General features: G+C 46.0%; 1 protein-coding gene across 1 annotated transcript in view; it reads right to left on the bottom strand.

Annotated features, from left to right (window-relative positions):
- The window catches only part of TM6SF2 (transmembrane 6 superfamily member 2), a 354,704-nt gene that overhangs the window by 210,852 nt on the left and 123,015 nt on the right, over positions 1-20,837 (bottom strand). Inside the window, exon 2 of the mRNA XM_069649116.1 lies at positions 7,659-7,762. Coding sequence (XP_069505217.1) covers positions 7,659-7,762 — 104 coding nt within the window. The remainder of the gene's footprint in view (positions 1-7,658; positions 7,763-20,837) is intronic.

Genomic DNA, 20,837 nt, shown 5'->3' with positions numbered 1-20,837 from the left:
TGCCCGTGGGTGCATGGCGCCCCGCGACAACAGCGGCCACACGCCCTGGGAGAAGAGCCAGGAGACCCGCAGCATACTGCAACAGTGGCACGCAGAGCGCACATAGCCAGGACCCCTCTCCAGCAATAAGCGGGCCTGCCCTGAGGGGAGACAACGCGGCTACGAAACCGCCCAGCATTGTCAACACGCACACCCCCAAGGAGGCATGGCGCTGGGTTGAACAGCACATAGAAGGAGATTGGTCGACATCTCGCAACACCAGGGGAAGAAACCTCGGACCTTTGGCTGACCAACAACAGGCACCCCGACAGCCACCAGTACAAGACCGGCCGGAAGACATAGGAGGCTGACCCTTGCCTTGATCCTCAACAGAGCCCTGAAACACAGCAGTGAATATGAACTGTATCAACTACGATCCGCAGCGCAACCCAACATCTAGCACTAGGCGTTACCTGTTCTCACAATGCGGTTGTGCAGAAGTCACGCGTCCTCGCGTCAAGGGCCCTCACCACTCTAATTGCATTTTTACTACAGCACAATCGGCAACAGCCCCCAGTCACACACCACAAGGGGGAAACACCGGAATCCTAATTTAGTTTAGCACATGTAAGTTGTCTGGTTGACAACTTGAAGTTCTAATGTTCGGTCGACCGATGCTTCTAGTTGGGATGAGTATAGGGTGGGGGCTAGGGGTTTGTTTAGTTTGGTTATGAATTGGACCAGTCAAGTACGAAGCATACTGAAGTCAGACAGGAGGGTAACAGCACATAAATGTGGTTTAGTTCGACCCCTCGTGCCGTTACCCGCGGCACACACCTCTTTAACTACGGGCAGACATAGCATCACATAGCACCACTACCAGCATCCCCAGAACGCTCAAGTTCATGACATGGAATGTCAACGGCCTGGGAAATGGGGTCAAGCACCATTTGGGTGGGCAATTCTTAAATAGACACACCCCAGACATAGTATTCCTGTCCGAGACCCACCTCGCAGGCACAGACTGCACTCTATTTAAACGCACAAATTATGGACTCGCATTACATGCGGGCTTCACCATGGGCTCACAGGGAGTCATGATACTAATACACAAGAAACTCCCCTTCCACCTAAATACAGTTACCCAGGACACCGGCGGCAGATACATATATGCGACAGGCAAACTCTGGGAACAATCTATTGCACTACTAGCCATTTATGCGCCACCCACCCTACTATCGCCGTTACTTACCGACATTTCCCCCTTGATCACAAAAGATACGTCCAACATAACGATTATAGGAGGTAACTTTAAAAAAGTCATGGACACGGTCATGGACCGCTCACATCTACGCAGTAGAAACCCCAGCATACCTACCAAACTCACTACATTTACAAACGTCCTGGGCCTGTGTGACGCATGGAGAGATCTCCACCCCAACACCAAAGAATACTCCTATCATTCGGGGCACATGCTTCACTCCCTAGACTAGATTACTTTTTTCTTCCGTCAATTGACTTACACAGGGAACATGAGGCATACTTACTCCCCAGAGGAATCTCTGATCACTACCCCCTGGTGCTAAAAATCAATACATCCAGGCCGGCTCCCCCTCCTAGCTGGCGCCTAAATAATTACTACTTGGGTGTTCCAGATTTGGTAGATAAGCTCCAAGAGACAATCAAAACATACCTTGAGTTAAATACAGAGTCCGCATCGGATCCTGAGATGCTATGTGAGGCCTACAAGGATGTACTGAGAGGTGAAATCATCTCATGGACAACCGCATACGGAAAAAACATCTACACAAGGTGCACGAGGCGGTACAGCAGGTAAAACAGGCAGAGGAAACACACATAACTCAAGACACGCCTGACACGAACCGGGCCCTGCTTCTAGCACAGGAGCCACTCCAGAACATAGCACTAGACAATTCTAACCACGTACACAAGGCAATGCGGGTGCGGATATAAGAAACAGGGGACAAAGCCAGCAAGATGTTGGCATGGCTGGAGCACAGGAAGCAGGGTCGCAGTCATGTCAGGCAGTTAGAGACAGGAGGTCCAAACCCACTAGTATTAGACCAGGACATAGCACGGGGATTTGCGCACTACTATGCTGAGCTCTACAAGACAACCACCACTCGAACAGATGCTTCAATCATAGAGGAAATCAATTTCCCCACTTTAAACACGGCACAACAGGACCTACTGGAGAAGGAAATCCCAGAAGACGAGGTGCTGAGTGCCATGTCTGGTCTCCAATCTGGCAAGTCTCCAGGTCCAAACGGCTTCCCGATCGAGCTATGGCGGAAGGTGGGAACTAATGTAATTGCCCAGCATCTGCTGCGTATGTACCAACACGCACGGGACCAGGGCACCCTGTCCCCAGACCTGAGAGAAGCCACAATAATAGTGCTACCCAAGTCGGACAAACCTCCCGAAAGCTGTAGTTCATACAGACCCATTTCACTTATAAATAGCGAGACCAAAATATTAGCCAAAATACTAGCAGACCGATTGCAGCAAGTCATTCCCTCCCTGATCCACCCTGACCAATGCGGTTTCATGCCCCAGAGATCAACGCGCATGAACCTCTACAAGCTGCACTCAACCTTGAAAAGGGCCGACAGTTTACAGGGTCCGTTAGCTTTATTAGCAATCGACTTTGAAAAAGCCTTCGATTCAGTGCAGTGGGAGGCCATATGGGAAATAATTAGACACATGGGCTTCGGCCAGAACTTCATGAGCTGGGTGCAACTATTATACAACTGTCCAATGGCCAGAACTAAATTCAGCGGCTGGCAATCAGACCCCTTTAGATTAGGCAAAGGTACCAGGCAGGGCTGCCCCCTATCTGCTATGATTTTTGCAATCGCTATTGAACCCCTGCTATACTCCTGCGAAACACACCACTCTGGGAGGGCTTCCGTTGGTCAGATACATGGGAGGACATAGTCTTGCTCTACGCAGATCACCTGCTCATCTATTTGAAAGACCCAATCAACTCCTGTCACAGAGTCACACACATGCTAAAGAGATACGGGGCTTTCAGTGGTCTCCGCGTGAACTGGTCCAAATCCACTTCATTCCCCATCGGCAGCACAATAGCTACAACACCTGCAGACTGTCCCTATTGTATTGTGACAGAACAGTTTAAATACCTTGGTGTACAAACTACGAAGCGCCTTACGGACTACATACCCATGAACTTCCACCCACTTGTGACGAGGTTCGCGGAGGATACTCGCCACTGGGTCTACCTGCCACTGACACTGATGGGTAGAGCGGCCCTGTTCAAAATGATTGCTCTTCCTAAGTTCCTGTACATCCTGCAAAACGCACCACTGCATATCCCACAACATGAATTCCTCAAATTCGACAGCATCCTTACGAAATTACTCTGGTGCAGGGGCCACCCACGGGTAGCTCTCCCTACTCTTCAAAGATCCATCTGGGAGGGGGGGAATCGGTCTGCCCAGACTGCAAACATACTATTGGGCCAGTCAGATGGCAGTGGTGAACGACATGCTCCACAGGGACTGGACCTTGCTGCACATCAGAGGGATCAACACCAACAGTACAACACCACCCCTGGAACTCTTGTACTGCGGTCTGGGAGGGACATCACCCTCCAACATGGCGACACATCACCCTCCAACATGGCGACACATATTGCTCGAATCTGGGCAGAAACACACCGACACTTAGGGTGGGACTCAAAACTGACACCGGTCCAACCGTTGTGGAACAATAGACTCCTCCCTGAAATACAGAAGCTTCCCAAATGGCTCGCATGGGACCAGCAAGGAATCACCAGAATTGGAGATATTGTGAGGGAAGGTAAGACATTACAATCTGAGTTTTCCCTCCCAATCACAGAAAGATACCATCACATCCAAATGAAGCATGCACTACAAGCTCACCTGCAGAGCATCAGGGACATGCCAGAGTACACCCCGGTGGAGCGCAACATAGTCCAGGAACAAATTAAACACAAAATCACCTCAACTATGTACAATGTGATCACATCCTTTGCCACACCAGAACCGACCAGTCTGAAAGCTAAATGGGAACGGGACGAGGGGCCATTACAACCAGAAAACTGGACAGAAGCTCTGATGTACCCCCAGGAAGTAACCACTTCATCGAGGCTCAGTGTCATGCCCCGAGTTGGTAAACATCTGTGGGACCGCTGGCGTCTAAGACGCCATTGCTAATGCCGTTTCGTCTCCTGGCAATGCGTCCTAGCGGTCTAGTTGTTCCGACGCTGTCTGCCGACAGCTATTTGTTCCCTCCCCATCCGGCAGACAGCGCGTTGCAACCCTTAGCTTGGCGTCTCGCTTTTCCTCTTTGGGAGGCTTCGCTGGTGTTTTTCTGCTCAGTACGTATTGTACCCTGCCTTTCTCTATCCTCTCCTTCCCCGCTTCGGCGGGCTCTCTTGCTGTTTCTCTCTGTATCTGCCGTTCCGTGTCCGGCTTTCTCTTGCCTCCGTGCCTCCTCTCTGCTCTGTTTTCTTCTGCTCTGTTTTCTCTCATGCTCTGGCCACTCCTCCTTCTACTGCTCTGATACTTACCTCTTTTCTTGTTGTCCCTTGTACTCCACGTGTACCATAGTCTGTGACCTGCTCGCCATTGTTCCACTCTTTGATGAGCCACCTACACAGCAGTTCTCTGGCACCCAATCTCTGTGGATACTGATACTAGGGACCACTTGGCATACACGCTAAGGGTTTTTTTGTGCCTAAGGGCTTTTTCCCCTGTTCCGGAACGGGGCCCCTGGGTTATTGTTGTCAACTCCCACGGTGGCTTCCATGGCAAGCCACACCCCCAGCATATGGGAGAGGAGGCTACACGAATAACAACAGGAAGATCCTGATTCAGGTGAGGAGGAGGGAAGTTCGTTTCAGACCGGTAAAGAAAGCGTAAACGCTGACAGTTTGCAATGCCCAATACCAACCATGGCGACTGCTGAACAGATACAGGAATTGGTGGCCGCAGTACAAAATCTCAATCTAGAGGTTCAGAATTTGAAGGCTGAAAATACCATTTTGAAGCAAATGGTGACTACACGAGAGGCACACTCCACTGATTTATCTCCCATGGCACTTTCTTCAGGGAAGTATGATGGCACGCCTAAAAAGCTGAAGGAGTTTATCGACGCTTGTCCGCTATATTTCAAGTTTCAACCTCACACGTATGAGTCTGTTAGTACTCGCATTGGTTTCATGGTGGAAGGGGTTGATGGATCCCGTCTTAGCTCCGGCCCGATTACCCATTTCCACCGAACCCCTCTGGGTTCGAGTGCTAAATCATGCCGAGGAACTAACTTTTGACATAATCCGGGCAGCTCATTTTCCCATCATTCTAGGAATAGCCTGGCTAAGAAGACACAACCCCACTATCAATTGGGCTAAGAATACCCTGTCTTTTCATTCAAGGTACTGTCGTCTACTATACTGCCACAAAGGTGGAGCAAGAGAGTACACTACGAGCAAGACAAACCGCACGACGTGAAGGCTAACTCAGCATGGCAGTTCAAGAGGATGTGAACGACGGCGAATACTGAGAGGGTGACAAGGAGAGAAGTGACCTTGCCCTTTCCGGTTCAGGCCGTGAAACCTCTGCAGATGGAAACATAAGACCATGAACAAAGGCCAGCGTGTGTTGCAGCAGATATCTGCGGTACATGAGACCCTCCTCCTCTGATAACCAAGCAGGAGAGAGACGCTTGTCTCAGTGGTACCAAACTTGACTCCAAAGCCAAGCGGTTCATCACAGCCGGTGAGTCGAGAGGAGTGTCGATAAGAAACCAAACTGTGTTGAAGGAAAAGTAGCAAGAGCTAAATTGAACTTTGAAAAGCAGAAGAAGGGGAAAACCAACAACAGAACCAACAACAGAAGAAGGATTACTCTGGGCGATTAACCAATGATAGAAAGACTACCATAACCAGAAGGCCTTAGGAAGAATCGAAGATATTTCAACGTGGTCATACAGGGGTCTTGTCAAATCCTCTGTACCTTTGAAAGTCTTTGACCGGCAGATGATTGAGAAAGCTAAGGGAAGTGAATCCTGCATGGTGAGCATTAATACATGAACTGTGTTCCATAGAAATTAGCAAGCGTGAACCCGGTAGAGGGGTGCTGATGAGAGGGGGCGAAGTCTAAAGTCCCATGATGAACTGTCTATAACCGTTGGTGAGAGTGAACCCGGCAGAGGGAAGCCAACAGTCAAAGGGCGGTGAGAGTGAACCGGGCCGAGGGAAACCGACAACCAAAAGGTGGTGAGAGTGAACCCGGAAGACGGAAACCAGTACCGAGGGTCAAAGCCCAAAAACGTGTTTAAAAGGACATTAAGATTTGTGAAAGCAAGAAATATTGTCACCCTTACCAATTAGGATCTGAGCACGGCCGAGGGAGATCCAGGGGTGGAAACCTATCACCCAAAGTTCACTGAGAAGGGAACTGTCCTGTGAATTTGTTGAATACGATATTGTGCAGGGTCTATGCCTGAAAGAGGGGGACCCAAGGATGAAGCCGTCACCCAAAGTCTACCTGAAGCAGAACTTTGTGTTTGTTTATTGAATACATCAGTCCTCAAAAGAAAGACTTTTATTGAAAAGAGACTTTACCATCGAAGAGCCTGATAGCTAGAACGGAACTGTCAGCTCGTGCTGAGAAGGCTCGAGCTTGTGCTGTGCCAGCCAGCAAAGAACTGGCAGGTCGTGCTGAGAAGGCTCGAGCGGGTGCAGTGCTCCAAAGTCCCACCTTGTCCCGTGCTAAAAACATGGGGAAGGGAGATCTTAAGACAATCAAGGCCTGCCTTATTATTTGAACACTGTTTTCTTAATTTTGATCCCACAATCTTTCTGTAATGAGTTGTTGTAAGGAATTAGCAATAGGTTTTTCTTAGTACAGGCCTTTTTATTCTGACACAACGCCACTAGGACTGCCTTATTTTTCATTTGATGGTTGATGTTTGGCCCATCTTAGATTTAGGATAGGCATTTTTCCATCCTGCATTTACAGTTCAATTAACACCCTTGAACTGTGATCACTTGTGTCGGTCCTTACTGTTGCCACCATGAGTTCCTCATACTTCCCACATCTGCTGTATTTTCAAGGGTTTTGTTGCGTTAAATCTGCACAACTTAATTGCACCTTTGCTAAGATTGTTTCAGTGTATATATATACACACACAGACACACAACATAAAGCAGACCAACAATACAAATGGAAATTCACTTGTAGCTTCAACAACCACTTTGGCTTTGGAGTCATGGTTCTGTAATGCACAAACAGAGACTTGAGTTGTGGAAACTAGAACAGCGCTACCTACACAAATGAATCGCATGCCACACAACCTCAGAGTACTCTGCTGAGGACAGCTTGGAGGCACCACACAAATAGAGGATGAAAGGTGGCCATTATGGGTGTAGTGGCAAAAGCACATTGCTGGTAGAAGAGTATTAAAGTAGGTTTAACACATGCGAGTTGGTAATACCCATGTTCTTATTACTCCATGTAGTGCCAAGAAATATGTGGTAAGTGTGTACATGCACGACTAGTATAAACATTCCCCATCCTGTATCTCATGCAGGCTGCTTACCTCTCACGGCTGTAGAACCTGTGCCCTGCAGCTAAGCTCGGCATAGCAGTATGACAATGTAAGCCACTTACCATAGAAGAGAGGGTCCTGAGGTGGCTTCCCTTGCGACTGCAAGTACGTTGTTGCAAACATGCCTAGGAGGACAGCAACCCCTGTAAGGGCGATGGCGGTGGGGCTGAAATATAAGAGATAAATGTGAATTATCTTACTCCACTATCCCCAAGCACAGTCCTACAGATAAAGGGTGTATCAGCCACTTTTACTTCTAAAAATAGGCAACTAATTCCCAAAAATAAAAAATAGGGAGTAAAAATACTCCCAACAAAAAATGGGGAACAGACACTTAGGAGCTTGTGCCCCTACTATCACAAACACAGCTCCATGGATATGTTTGGACCAGAAGTGTACGTAGAAACAGGAGGAAACTACTATTATTACTACATGATTCTAAGAAGTAAACATACATATTTTAATGTGCATTAATAACTAGGTGCAAAGAAATAATTATTGTGATGTTAAAGGATATTTATACCGCACACTATCACCACCGTAGTGGTCCCCTGGCACTCTGTCAGATCTGAGATGGGAAGAGGGTGGCATGGGTTAGTAAGGTTGAGAGGGAAAAGAGCAAGTGAGCTGTGATGTGCTGTTGGCAGCCTCAGTTCAGTTAACACCATTCACTGACCGTGGGTGTGCTTTTCGGTCGGTAGCCGTCGTGTGTTGTTGTTTGAGGCTATATGTTTTATGTTTTGTTGTTGCGATGTAGCAAAGTGTGTGCGGTTTATAATACTTTGGAGGTGTGGTTGTGTTTGTGTAGAGTGTGAGAGTTGTATGCAGAGGTGAGAGATTGTTTAGTGGTGTTGGTTAGTGGCATCACTATTTAGAGGCGACGCATGCTAATCTTCACAATCATGTCTAGATGTGGCATAATGCTAATCATTACAATCCTATCTAGATGGGGTGCAAACTGGCATTCACAATTCTGTCTAGATGTGATACAAGCTTATTTTTCCAATTCTATTTGGATGTGACATTAGCTAGTATTACAAGGATATTTAGATGTGATGCAATGCTAATCTTTGCAATTCTGTCTAGATGTGACGCAAGCTAGTATTACAATTCTGTCTAGTTGTGACGCAATGCTAATCTTTACAATTCTGTCCAAATGTGATGCTTTCTAATCTTTCCAATTCTATCTAGATGTGATGCAATGCTAATCGTCACAATTCTGTCTGAATGTGATGCGAGCTAGTATTACATTTCTGTCTCGATGTGAATCAATGCCAGTCTTCACGAATTGTGTCTGCATATGATTCGAGCTAATCTTCACAACTCTGTCTCGATATGAAGCAAGCTAGTATTACAATTCTGTCTCGATGTGACGCAATGCTGATCTTCACAATTCTGTCTAGATGTGACGCAAGCTAATCTTTCCAGTTCTGTCTAGATGTGACGCAATGCTAATCGTCACAATTCTGTCTGGATGTGACGCAATGCTGAACTTCACAATTCTGTCTAGATGTGACTCAATGCTAGTTTTCACAATTCTGTTTAGATGTGATGCAAACTATTAATACAATTCTCTCTATATGTGACGGAGGCTAATCTTCACAATTCTGTCTGGGTATGACCCAGGCTAGTATTACAGTTCTGTCTAGCTATGATGCAATGCTAATCTTCACAATCCTGTCTAGGTGTGGTGCAAGATGACATTCGCAATTCTGTCTTGATGTGAACCAAGATGACATTCATGATTCTGGGCCTCATTACCACGTCAGCGGTAGTCGTGCCACTAAAAACGGCACGGCTGCCACCGGAGTCGTTTTTTTACCAGCACCTGGGAATGGGCAATTATCAGGTCATTACGGCCCTGCCGGATCCAGTAATTGCCCATTCCCAGACGCCAGTAAAAAATGCTCCCCATTCCTATTTGAGCCCCATAGGGCTCAATGGGTATGGGGAGGCCGGATGCACCGGCACCATTCAGAATGGTGCTAGTGCCTCCGGCATGGTCTGCTTGCGGGTGCCGGTCCACCCGCCAGTTCCGACCTGGCAGGCGAAAAGGCACCCGCAAGTAGAACTCATAGTTTGCCGGTCCGGTAACTACAGTACCGGCAAGCTTACCGGTACCATAGTTACTGGACCGGCAAACTTGTAATGAGGCCCCCTGTCTTGGTTTGATGCAGGCTAGTATTACAGCTCTGTCTAGATATAACACAAGCTAATCTCCACAATTCTGTCTGGATATCACGCAAGCTGGTATTACAGTTCTGTCTAGGTATGATGCTAGCTAATCTTCACAATTCTGTCGAGAAATGAAGCATGCTAGCATTATGGTTCTTTCTAGATATGATGTAAGCTGATCTTCACAATTCGGTCTACCTATGGCGCAAGCTAGTATTACAGTTCTGTCTAGATATGACATACTGCTGATCTTCACAATTCTGTCTAATTGTGATACTGACTTATATCTGCAATTTTATGTGGATTAGCTAGAACAGAGTACAATCTACTTAGTTGTGTGCTATTGCTCACCAATAGTTTTCTTGATGTGAGAGATCTGGCATAATCAGTCTATCTGGCTGTTTGTTGGAGCATTCGACTGCGGTTCATTCGCCTGGTTCTGCATGAGGCGGTGGCCTATATCTGAGGCTGCTTAGTTTTCCGTGGGAGGGACAGAAGGTGAGGGCCTCCCCCACCCAAGTTTGAGACTTTTACGGCCATCAGTCGTTTTTTGGTTGTGAGAGTGCTCTGTCTAGCATCATCTCACTTTGTTCCTAGGGGGTGCCCCCCCCATGAGTACTAAGTGCTCCCTTTCCTGTCAAGTGTTAGTGTTTAATCCTTCTTCGTCTCTAGCGGTGGTCGCGTCCCATGTACTAAGCCTGGAGAGGGGCCTTTGCTTCAGAGGTACCGGATTCATTTTGGTTCTATGGCGAAGAGCCAGTTTTTGAGTAGTTTCCTGAATTTTAGGTGGTCCTTTGTATTTCAGATGTCTTTCGGGAGGGTGTTCCAGGTTGTTGCTGCCAGGTGAGAGAAGGAGGATCCCCATAGCTTTTTCTTTGTGTAAGGTTTTGGTTCAAGGGGGATATCGTTGTCTAATCTGAGTGTTCTGGTCGGTTGATAAATCGTTATTTTCTTTTGTAGGAATTCTGCTCCTTGTTCGTGGATTGCTCTTTGCGTTATGCACATTGTTTTGAACGTGATTCATTGTTTGAATGAAACCAGTGTAACATTTCTAGTGCTGGGGTGGTGTGGTCTCTTCGTGATAGCTTGAGGAGTCTAGCCGCTGCATTTTGGATACGTTGCAGTTTCTTCAGTAGGTGTTCTGGCATTCCGAGGTAGCGGCTGTTGGCGTAGTCAATTCTTGACATGATGAGGGTGATGATTTTCAGTGTTTTATGGGTGAAGGACACAAATGATAGGATTCTTTTGTGTAGCAGGAAAACATATTTCTTGATTATTGCATTTACTTGTGGTTCAAATGTTAGCGCGTTGTCCATTAGGATACCCAGGTTTTTGACTATTTTCGATGGTGTGGGTGCTGTTTCTAGTTCTGTGGGCCATGGGACATACGTGTTATTTTCCAGGTTTTTGGATACAATCGTGATTTCTGTCTTGCTTGTGTTGAGTTTTAGGCTGTTTGTGTTCATCCAGTCGTAGAGTTCTTTGAGAAATTCTCCCAGCGTTGTGTTCTCTTCTTGTGTATCTCAGATTTTATAGATGATTTGTGTGTCATCCGTGTAGTTGTAGTACATTTCCAGTTAAAACAATTTTACTCGCTTATAAAATACTCCCATTGGGAAATGGACTTACATTTTTACTCCCACAAAAAATAATTTTTCTCCCAACATTATAAATTAGGGAGTAAATTACTCCCACTTAAAAATGTTATCTGGAGGACTGCCCAAGCAGACTTATACCAGACTGGGACTAACATTACCATGCCTTGTGAGGCCACCACTGCACCACTCAATACCCTCTAGAGTGGGGTATCCTGGAAGTGCTATTGGTTGAACGTTCATCCTTATATAGTCTTCTACATAAGGACGATTACATGTCCTATGCCTGGCTCCACTTGGCAGCACCTGCCTCGGCTCAGGCCAGGCTGATCTGCAGGAGGCACAAGCCTGTACCATTTGCCTATATCTCTGGCTGCCTCTGGTTGATCACAGAACAAGGACTAGATGTGGAAACGAATGGGCACACTTTGTATCACCTAGCTACACTTTTCCACATACTACCAGCTACAAAATATCAAAATAAAAACAAATAAAGGTTAAGGTCATACATTCTAAACATGCCCAGAAAGGAGGAAAAAAGGACAAGCATGTTGTGGGTAGATAGCAACGTGTCCACTGTGTACCAACCTATACACAAGCGCATATAGACATGAAGTTGAACAAAAACAAATTATTCTTCTGATTCCCAACCTTTTATTAATTCTGGATGTGAGGATTCCGTTTCTCAATATATTATGCATTTTGTTGGGTAGAAAGTGGATGAAGAGATCGGAAGTGAAAATGAAAAAGTATAGTAGGGAACTAGGAAGGTTCGTGCAGACGAAACCACTGCTCAGTATGGGCCAAACAAGACACATATATATAATATAATTAACATGTATTTTTAAAACAATAAAGAAGCAATCAGGTACCCACTAATTGTATGGGTAATGAGACCATGAGAATGCAGAGCTCTTCAAAAGTAATATTAGCTTTTTATTTAGAGCTAGAGCCCAGATTCATCCAGCTTTTAAACTTCACACCATTAAACTGACCAAAGGGGCACTGAACTGATGGTTGATTCAAATTGGGCAGATGGTTTGGCCCCATCGAAAGACCTCTATATGGTATAACTCAGCCTTAGAGTCGAGCAAAAAAGTGTTGAATTGGAAAGATTGTATAAGCAGAGGCATGTTGTTGTTGGGTGAAGTATTATCCAACAGCACTGTAGATGCTTTTAGGGTATTGCTAAACTGAGTTGGTCTTGCTAAGCATGAAAAGGTGAAGTGTGATATTCTGGAAGACCTGCTCGATAGTCAGTTGGGCACCCTGTCAAAGCTTTAGAGGAGCCAGATCTATGCACTCCTGGCAGGTGGGGTTTAGGCATTATTATCCCTGATAGCAGAGGATGGAAACTATGATGACAGCTGGGAGAAACGTAACCGCCAGTGCGCCACAGATATGAATTGCAAGCTCTCCCTAGAGAGCTGGCAATTGAGAGGCTCTAGCCTGGCCTGCAATAAGCTTCACCTGGGTCTAGGGCTAGGGCAACAAAAGGTTCTTGACCATCTGTATTGCACTCTGGAATGAGATGTGTAAGATGGGCTGTTATATTCAGGCATTTGTTGGGGCTGTCACATGGTATGAGGTAGTCTAACTCGTATGCAGTGGCATTGTGGGAAGTGTCACAGATGGCCCCAAGAACACACCAACTCTTGAAGATGGTTCAAGGGATTTTATTTGAATGTTGTAAATGGATCCCACTAAGGACTGTCCCTCACTTTCTCGTCTCCTGTGAGCTTTACCCTCTCTAGCCCAGATATCCCGAAATTCCATAGCGGTCACTAGCAATTGGTAACCCTTTATGTCAATGATCTGGCTAAATACTCATGTGGGCCTAAAAGCAATCACCTTTGCTAACTGGCCCTGGGAATTACAAGGATCCTACTCAGTGCCCCACAAAACTAAAAGATCTTGAGAAGAGGTCCCTTTCTATCATTCAGGTCTTACTTACTCTTGCCATTTCACACCCTTCTACTCCCTGCCATGATGTTCTTTCCTTTCTTTTCTTCTCTTCCTCCCACTCTCCTCCATCTGTCCCTCTCTCTGTCGCTCCAATGTTCTTTTGTCTCCTGCTACCCTGCCTAGCGCTCTGCTACTCTCCCCTCTCCTTCTCCCAGTCACCCTCCTTTAACTCTCTCCTTCATCTAATACACTCACTCTCACCTGTACCCCCTACTCTTAAGCTTTAATTTCAGTCACTGTCTTCTCTCACCATATGTGCACTCTCACATCCAAGCACCACTTTCTCTTACCAACAAATACTGCACATTGCATACACCTTTTACAATCCTCCCTCACGCTCTGCTACACCATCCTTCCTCTTCTTGGTCTCATTGTCCACCTCCTCCTTTGACCTCATGCAAGCAAGCCATATGGCCTGGTTTCCTGTGTCCCCCTTTAGACCCCTTCCCCTCCTATTGGTCCTGGAACCCACCGGATTCCCCAGGTCTATCGCTACACTGTTTCTTTCCACCAGGGTCGGGTCATAAGGAATTAGGCTTTATAATGCCTCTGAAGCCACGCCCCCACCTCAAGTGTGGGTCCCCATGAGTTCAGCAATGGAATCTCGCGACAAATATAGTCATTTTCAAAGTTCTTGGGCATGTAGTCTTGATGCCGGAGTTCAGCAATGGCAGCCTGCTGCAAACATAATTACTCTCAAAATTCTTATGTGTTTGGTCTCCAAGCACAGATCCACCGGAGTTCTGCCATTGGGGCCTGCGAGAAACACAAGTATTCCTAAAGTCTTTGTTCCCGTGTTCTGGAGCCTCCAGGGTGTAAGTCTTTCTGGCGTGCATCCCTCCACGGCTCTCTGGTCATGGCTGATCTCTTGCTACTGAGCTGCTCATTCCCTCCAACACCACGAGAACTTCAAGGATCTGTAGTCTGGAAAAAGAGGAAATTTCACACTGTCCAGAACAGGCTATGGGAGATATGGGGTGATAACAAGTAGAAGGGACTGAGACTGGGGCCCTCCCAACTCCCACACCCCACCTCTGACAAACACTGCAGTAGGCTTCCTGCCCCAGGTTGAGAGGGGCAACCTATTCCCTCTTGAAAGGGTCAGGTTCCGACCCTATCACAACTGGCAAAGAGGTTCTTGTCTGATGTATTTCACTGAATAGATGTGGCATGTGCCCCTAATCTAGCAAGAAATCATAGGTTATCCATTTTAGGCGACATGGGTTCAGCCTTCCAGCTAGCAAGGACACAAAGTGTTTGGCATACGAAGTAGTGGCTGCGTTCAAGAAGCAGATTTTCAAAGTGTGGAAAAACCAGGGAAAAAACGAATGGATTTTTAAGCTTTAACTAGCACTAAATATGAGAAGATCATGTTTGGGAAATCTTTTAAGTCTTGTGTATCTAGACCTGTGTTCATCCGTCAATGACTTGAGAGTGACTCACTAACACAGCTGACTGATAACTGAGATTGAGTTGGGTGATCCGACTGGCCCCATCTTGTTTTAAAATGCTGCAGGTGAACATGGCTATTTGGTGTGTTCTGTCCTTTGTTGTGATTGTGTGCCTTAGTGCCTTCTGTCTGGTGTAGTCTTTGTCTGCAATTTTCTGGTTATGTGTTTGTTGGGTGCACAACTCTTGCTTGCATGTAGTTTAACAGGTTAATTCCTGTTACAAGTTGATATGGTGAGTGATAGGACCAGAGGCCTTATTGTAAGGAAGACATGGTTTCAACAGTAAACAGACACAAGTGACCACAGAGCAAAGGCGTTTATTGAAGTTTCACAAGAGTGTGATAAACGCCTATCTAAACCTAAATCTATAGATGGGAGCAAGCTACGACCATCAAATAATATTAATGCAGTCCTAGTGGAGTCTTGTCAAAAAATGGCCTATACTAAAAACATATTGCCAATCCTTACCTCTAATTTACAAATAGTGTGGGGTAATGTTCATGAAAAAGAAAGGAGTGTTCACAAAATGATATGTAAGGATGTTCGGGTCGTTGGCTTCCCTACCCCAGGTTTTCAGCCGGGGCAAGGCGATTCACTCGAGCAAAGTACACACTCTGGCTTCTACGACACGAGTATACAGTTTTATTTCCAGCAACAGTACCTTCTGTCCCCAAGTCTCTTTTCTCATCAAAGTCTCTTGATTCAGAGGGCCTGATGTACAGAAAATAAGATACACAGTTGTTTTCTTCTTGCAAGTATTCAACTTGGGTGCTTCAACCAGGATCCCCTCAGCCGTGCTCAGATCCCGTTATTTTACGATCGTTACTGCAGATCCCCTTTCTCTGGCCACCTATAATTTCTAAGTTCAGAGAATAATAGTTTTCTCGGGTGACTCACAGTTCACACCGATTCCCCCTCAGCCGGGCTCAGTTTGTTCCCCTTTTCAATTACTCTCCCTAAGCCGGGCTCTGACCAATTTGTAGTTCACTTTGGTTTATCGAAGACTTTCGAATGTGCACAGAATTTAGATTGGCCTATTGCAGGACCACTTCGATACAAACTTCCGTTTTACAATATAGTTTCCATTAAGTCGGATACCTAACAGAGACCTTCAAATGAGCACCCATGTGGCGCTGGATCACTCTGTATATGGTATCTCACTTGGCCTCCCAATGTTTATTCACTCCTTTGGTTTCCAATTATATTTGCATCGATCATCACATGTGTTTCACACACTGTCCTCTTTGCATTTCTTCATACAATGTTGCCACTTGCAACCATGGTTCAAACACAAGCTGGTTTGGTATCAGTCTCTTCGACTCACTGGCTGTGCTGTCTTTACTGGCACTGCTTTGTTGCGGGAACCAAGGACAGTACCATAGCGGCAATTGCTTCTCCCCACCTTGATTGTCGACGTCAGAGAGCCCCGGGTACCTTCGATGCACAGTGTACATTTGTTCAGCTTTAGTTCCTGGTCTTAGGCTTCTTACTTTCCAATGTTTGCAAAAGTAACGGTCTTTAAAGGTCAAGGGCACTTCCCTCCTTGCAACCCTTTCTGGTCTCGTCATCTTTCTCCTTGTATTAAACTGCCATCTTGGAACTGCTGTTTCCTTGCGTGCTTTTCCTCGCTCAGAGTGTGCTTTCGTGCGCCGCTTTTTTATCCGTGTGGGGAAGTGTGATGGAAGTTAGGTGTGTGTAATGATCATTTATTGCCTTAACTTGCCGACCATGGTATTGGGACATGTCGGGTATACATCTCTGGTGTCAGTCCATTGTCATTCACGGTGAACTGCAGTGAGAAAGTGTTTGTGTCGGGAAAGGGGTAGGCGGTTGAGTTCCTAGGTATCCTCCCTGGTAGGATGGGGTAAAGGTGTTACAGGGAAGGGGATACTGCATTTCGCCATCCGGTGCCCCACTTCCACTTCCCAAAGACCCCTCATTGAGGTGATGCTCCCACACTGGTCCACTCCCAGGAACTGGATCCAAAAGCGATGGCCATGTCCTGGCCTCCTGGATGACAGATCCCCGGGGACTAGCGGGTGAGACACCTTTAGGTTTATCACAATATGCTGAAGCCTGGAACCCTCTGTATGGGTGTTGGAAAGGAAATGGGGTTGGTGGATGCTTTACAACTGTTACTTTACATTGCCGTTTTCTATGCTCTCCACTGACATCACGTATGGCCTTCACTAAACATCAGGTTGTTACAATGGATTAACGGATTAATGGATATTCTTGTAATATTATTCTTGTACTTGCTAAAAAACGAAAATAAAAGTACAGATTACAGTTATGATTACTCAATTTGATAATACCCAATGTGTTGACTTCAGAAAGATGTTAAGAGTACAACCTGCACTTATGAAGCGCTAGCAGGCGCCAAGCTGGAGGTGAGAGCTGAATCCATGTGCCATGCAGAGATCTCTACAAAAAGGTGAGCCACATTTCTTCAAATCTACCTAAAGTGTACTCCATTCTAAAAAAGGACCTCTCAAAAAATGCACGCTTTAATTAGTGTCTTGTGTTGTATCCAATGACCTTTCAAATACTTTGAACTACCATTTACTTTATGGCAAATAATTGGTCTTAACAAAACTGATGGTTGAGGGATGGGATGTTTAAAATTCTAGCAGGCTCAGGACCCACATCAGGGCATAACAGTCGCATTTGGGTGACTTTAATAAAACTGAAGGTTGAAGGATGCCATGCCATTGCAGAATGGGGATGACCATATTCAAATCAGGATTGGTCTCACCCCAAAAGGGGCAGCCCTACCCAAAGTACACCCCACTAATGATGCCCAAAGAGACCAAAACATGTCCGGATCTGCTGTGGTTTCGTGCAGAAGGGATGTGGCCTAGCAGTTTGGGCTCGACTGCCCCTTTAGGAGTGGGACCTCATCTGATTTACATATGGTTGTTGCTCAAAGCAATTGCTTGTGGTTAAGATTAATTCATAATGTTCCAGCAATCAACATTCAGTTTTGCAAATAACTGTTCTATGCTCACTAACCAGTTTTGCACAGAACCCACTTTTTTAATAGAGGGATTTCATCATCCTAGTCAAGTGCATAAGAATTCTGAAACTGTGTTGGGAAGTCTGTGTTGAGACTGTCTTTTCTCTGTGCCCTCCACCCAGGAAGGATGTGCCTCCAACATCACGAGCACAGTCTGCACTTCTACCATCTATAACATGCAGACGCTGGGGCTTCGAAGATGGCTGCCGCTATTTTGTCTGATCCTGAGCTGCCTGGTGGGAGAGAAGCACTTACCTGTTTGCAGACGCCTGATTGGCCCTTGCTAACACAAATTCCAAAGCCTGGCTGAGCAGTGAGGCGAAGCCGAGCCCGGCATTAAAAGCCTGCTTTTAAGGCCATCTCCCCGTCTTTTCCCTGTGCCCTCCACCGAGGAAGGATGTGCCCCCAACATCACAATCACAGTCTGCACTTCTACCTTCTATAACATGCAGATGCTGGAGCTTCGAACATGGCCGCTGCTATTTCATCTGATCCTGAGCTGCCTGGTGGGAGAGAAGCACTTCCCTGTTTGGTCTCCTGGTCTTTTCCCTGTCCTTGCCCGGGAGTTGCCTAAGGTGCAAATGCCTACCCAATGCCCAATGCAGCCAACCTCACGGTTCTAGGGGCACTCCTGATATCACATCAGGTAAAATGTGTGCACCTATGGTCACTGCCCAATTCTGATCATCACTCTATGTCTGTATTGCTTGTAACTTGCCTTCCGTTGCCACGAAAATGCTCATACTAAATCCCACACGTCCCCTTCATGTGAAACCTGCACGCCTTATGACTTACTTTTCTCCAAGCTGTGTCCCGTCCTCATTCCATTTGGAACTTTGCTATTATATCTTAAAGAACCGAACTTCACTCATCGATCTACAAGCTGCGACGTCATGGATCACTGTTACTTGCCATTGTCTTGTCCATATTGCCGGATCCAGGTCCACCAGATGAGCTTAATGCATCTTGCTAATTGGCGTGCTCGCTCCTCACCCTCATATTCGCACCCTGGGTAATAGCCATTGCCTAATACTATTGCCACACTGTCACTGGGCCCATTGCACTATAAGCATGCCTTATTTGCTACACAGTTTATACTTTACAAACAATTGAACTTCACTGCTTCTCTATTGCAGCCCCTACAGTCTCACCTTTGTTTTGACCGTAATAACCTGTCGCTATGTAATGACTGTACATCCTGCTTTCCCTCCTCTTTCTTTTGCCCGCATATGTGCATAACGCGGCTTCAATGAGTCCTCCGCCCCCTCATATACCTTTACCCTACCGCTGTCTACGTTATTTCATGTTTGCATATTAGATATTTCCCACGGAAACAAATGCTGTACTTCCCTAGTTTCTATGTAAGCATATGCCCTCTCACGTATTCCATCTCAAGAGGCTAGTTCCCCCTATGCATATCTTCTCTCTTCACCTACTGCAATATTTTGATATAGTGATGTCCCATTTGGACCTGATGTAGTTCCCGCTACAAGAAGCAAGCAGTCCCAAGTATATATTCCCTGCACCTATTATGACTACATATGTACCTGATGTAGTTCCTGGTAACAAGAGGTGAGCTTGTCCAAATGTATATATTCTTTGTATTTATAGTGTCCTCATATGTACCTGAAGTAGTTCCCTGCATCAAGAGGTGAGCTTGCCCAAGTATATATTCCTTGCATTTATCATGCCCTCACTCATATGTACCTGATGTAGATCCCACAACAAGAGGTGAGCTCGCCCAAGTATATATTCCTTGCATTTATCATGCCCTCACTCATATGTACCTGATGTAGATCCCGCAACAAGAGGTGAGCTCGCCCAAGCATATATTCCTTTAATTTATCATGTCCTCATATGTACCTGATGTAGTTCCCTCCATCAAGAGGTGAGCTTTCCCATTTATATATTCTCTTCACCTACTTGACTTCATATGTACTTTGATGTAGCTCCCTGCTCAAGAGGCAAAGCTTCACCATCTATGTATTATCCTGCATTTCCCATGCCTAATGTACGTCTGGTCTGCAATTGTTGTACTGCACTTGCTGTAACCATATTCTTAAGTTAAGCTCCTAGATGCCCGAGGGCTTTGTGCGCTATACAAATAAAATACCAAAAACAACCAAACCAAGGAACCAGTACCCCCCCCCCCAGCACTTTAGATTTAGGCAAGACCTCTTTAAAGCGCTATAATGGACAGTGGGAGGAGGGGCACTGGGAAGGCTCTCTCAGGCAAACATAATCCCATACACAGACATAGGCAAGCACTGAAGAAGGTAGTTATTGTCTAAATCTAAGGTGCAATTAATTATTAGCTGGATAGATTTGTATTGTCAAATCCAAAACATTGTAAAATCTTAGTTCCGGAAGGAATGCGGCAGTGGGATCTAAAATTGACCACAGCCGCTTATGCATGGTGTTCGTCACCATGGGCAGCACTGGCAGCACAAACTGACTCACCAGGTGTCAACTGTGCGTCAAGGGTCCATGCAGGTTAAAAATAGGAATCACATGTTCTGTGCAACAAAATGCATAACGGCATAAAGAATAGTGTCGAGAAGACTACAGGACCCAGATAAAACGTGAGCAGGATGAGTGAAATATGGATAGAATTAATGAAAATTTTGTGTACAGCAGAGTCCTTTGCTACCATCCTCATTTTGTAAGATTAAACCTGTTATCCTTACAAGATGTCTTTCTGCCTTATTTCCCTAGAGGGGTGTATTCATTCTGGTGTGAGTGTAATTAGGGACACCCTTACAAGTGGTGACTATCCCGACGTGATCCCAGTTCCCCCAGTACTTTGCAGAGGCCCATGCCACTTCACCAGGAAAGAGCCACGCCCTCCTACGGCGACCGGTCTCCCAAATCAAAAAACACACAGCAGTTTTAGAAGGAGCCATTTTAATAGAAATCCTTTCTGCTTACTGAAGCGGGCGTGGCTCCAGAGAGGAGGACAGGCCAGTATTGGACCCTGTAATGGAGGGAAACTCAGCTGAACACACACATGTATGTAGACTTTTGTAAAAGATAACAAGA

Source organism: Ambystoma mexicanum, chromosome 1p (genome assembly GCF_040938575.1).
Source record: "Ambystoma mexicanum isolate Mex_15411 chromosome 1p, UKY_AmexF1_1, whole genome shotgun sequence".
Classification (NCBI taxonomy): domain Eukaryota; kingdom Metazoa; phylum Chordata; class Amphibia; order Caudata; family Ambystomatidae; genus Ambystoma; species Ambystoma mexicanum.
Note: the sequence above shows the minus strand (reverse complement) of the source record. Positions and strands in the feature narration are given on the sequence as shown.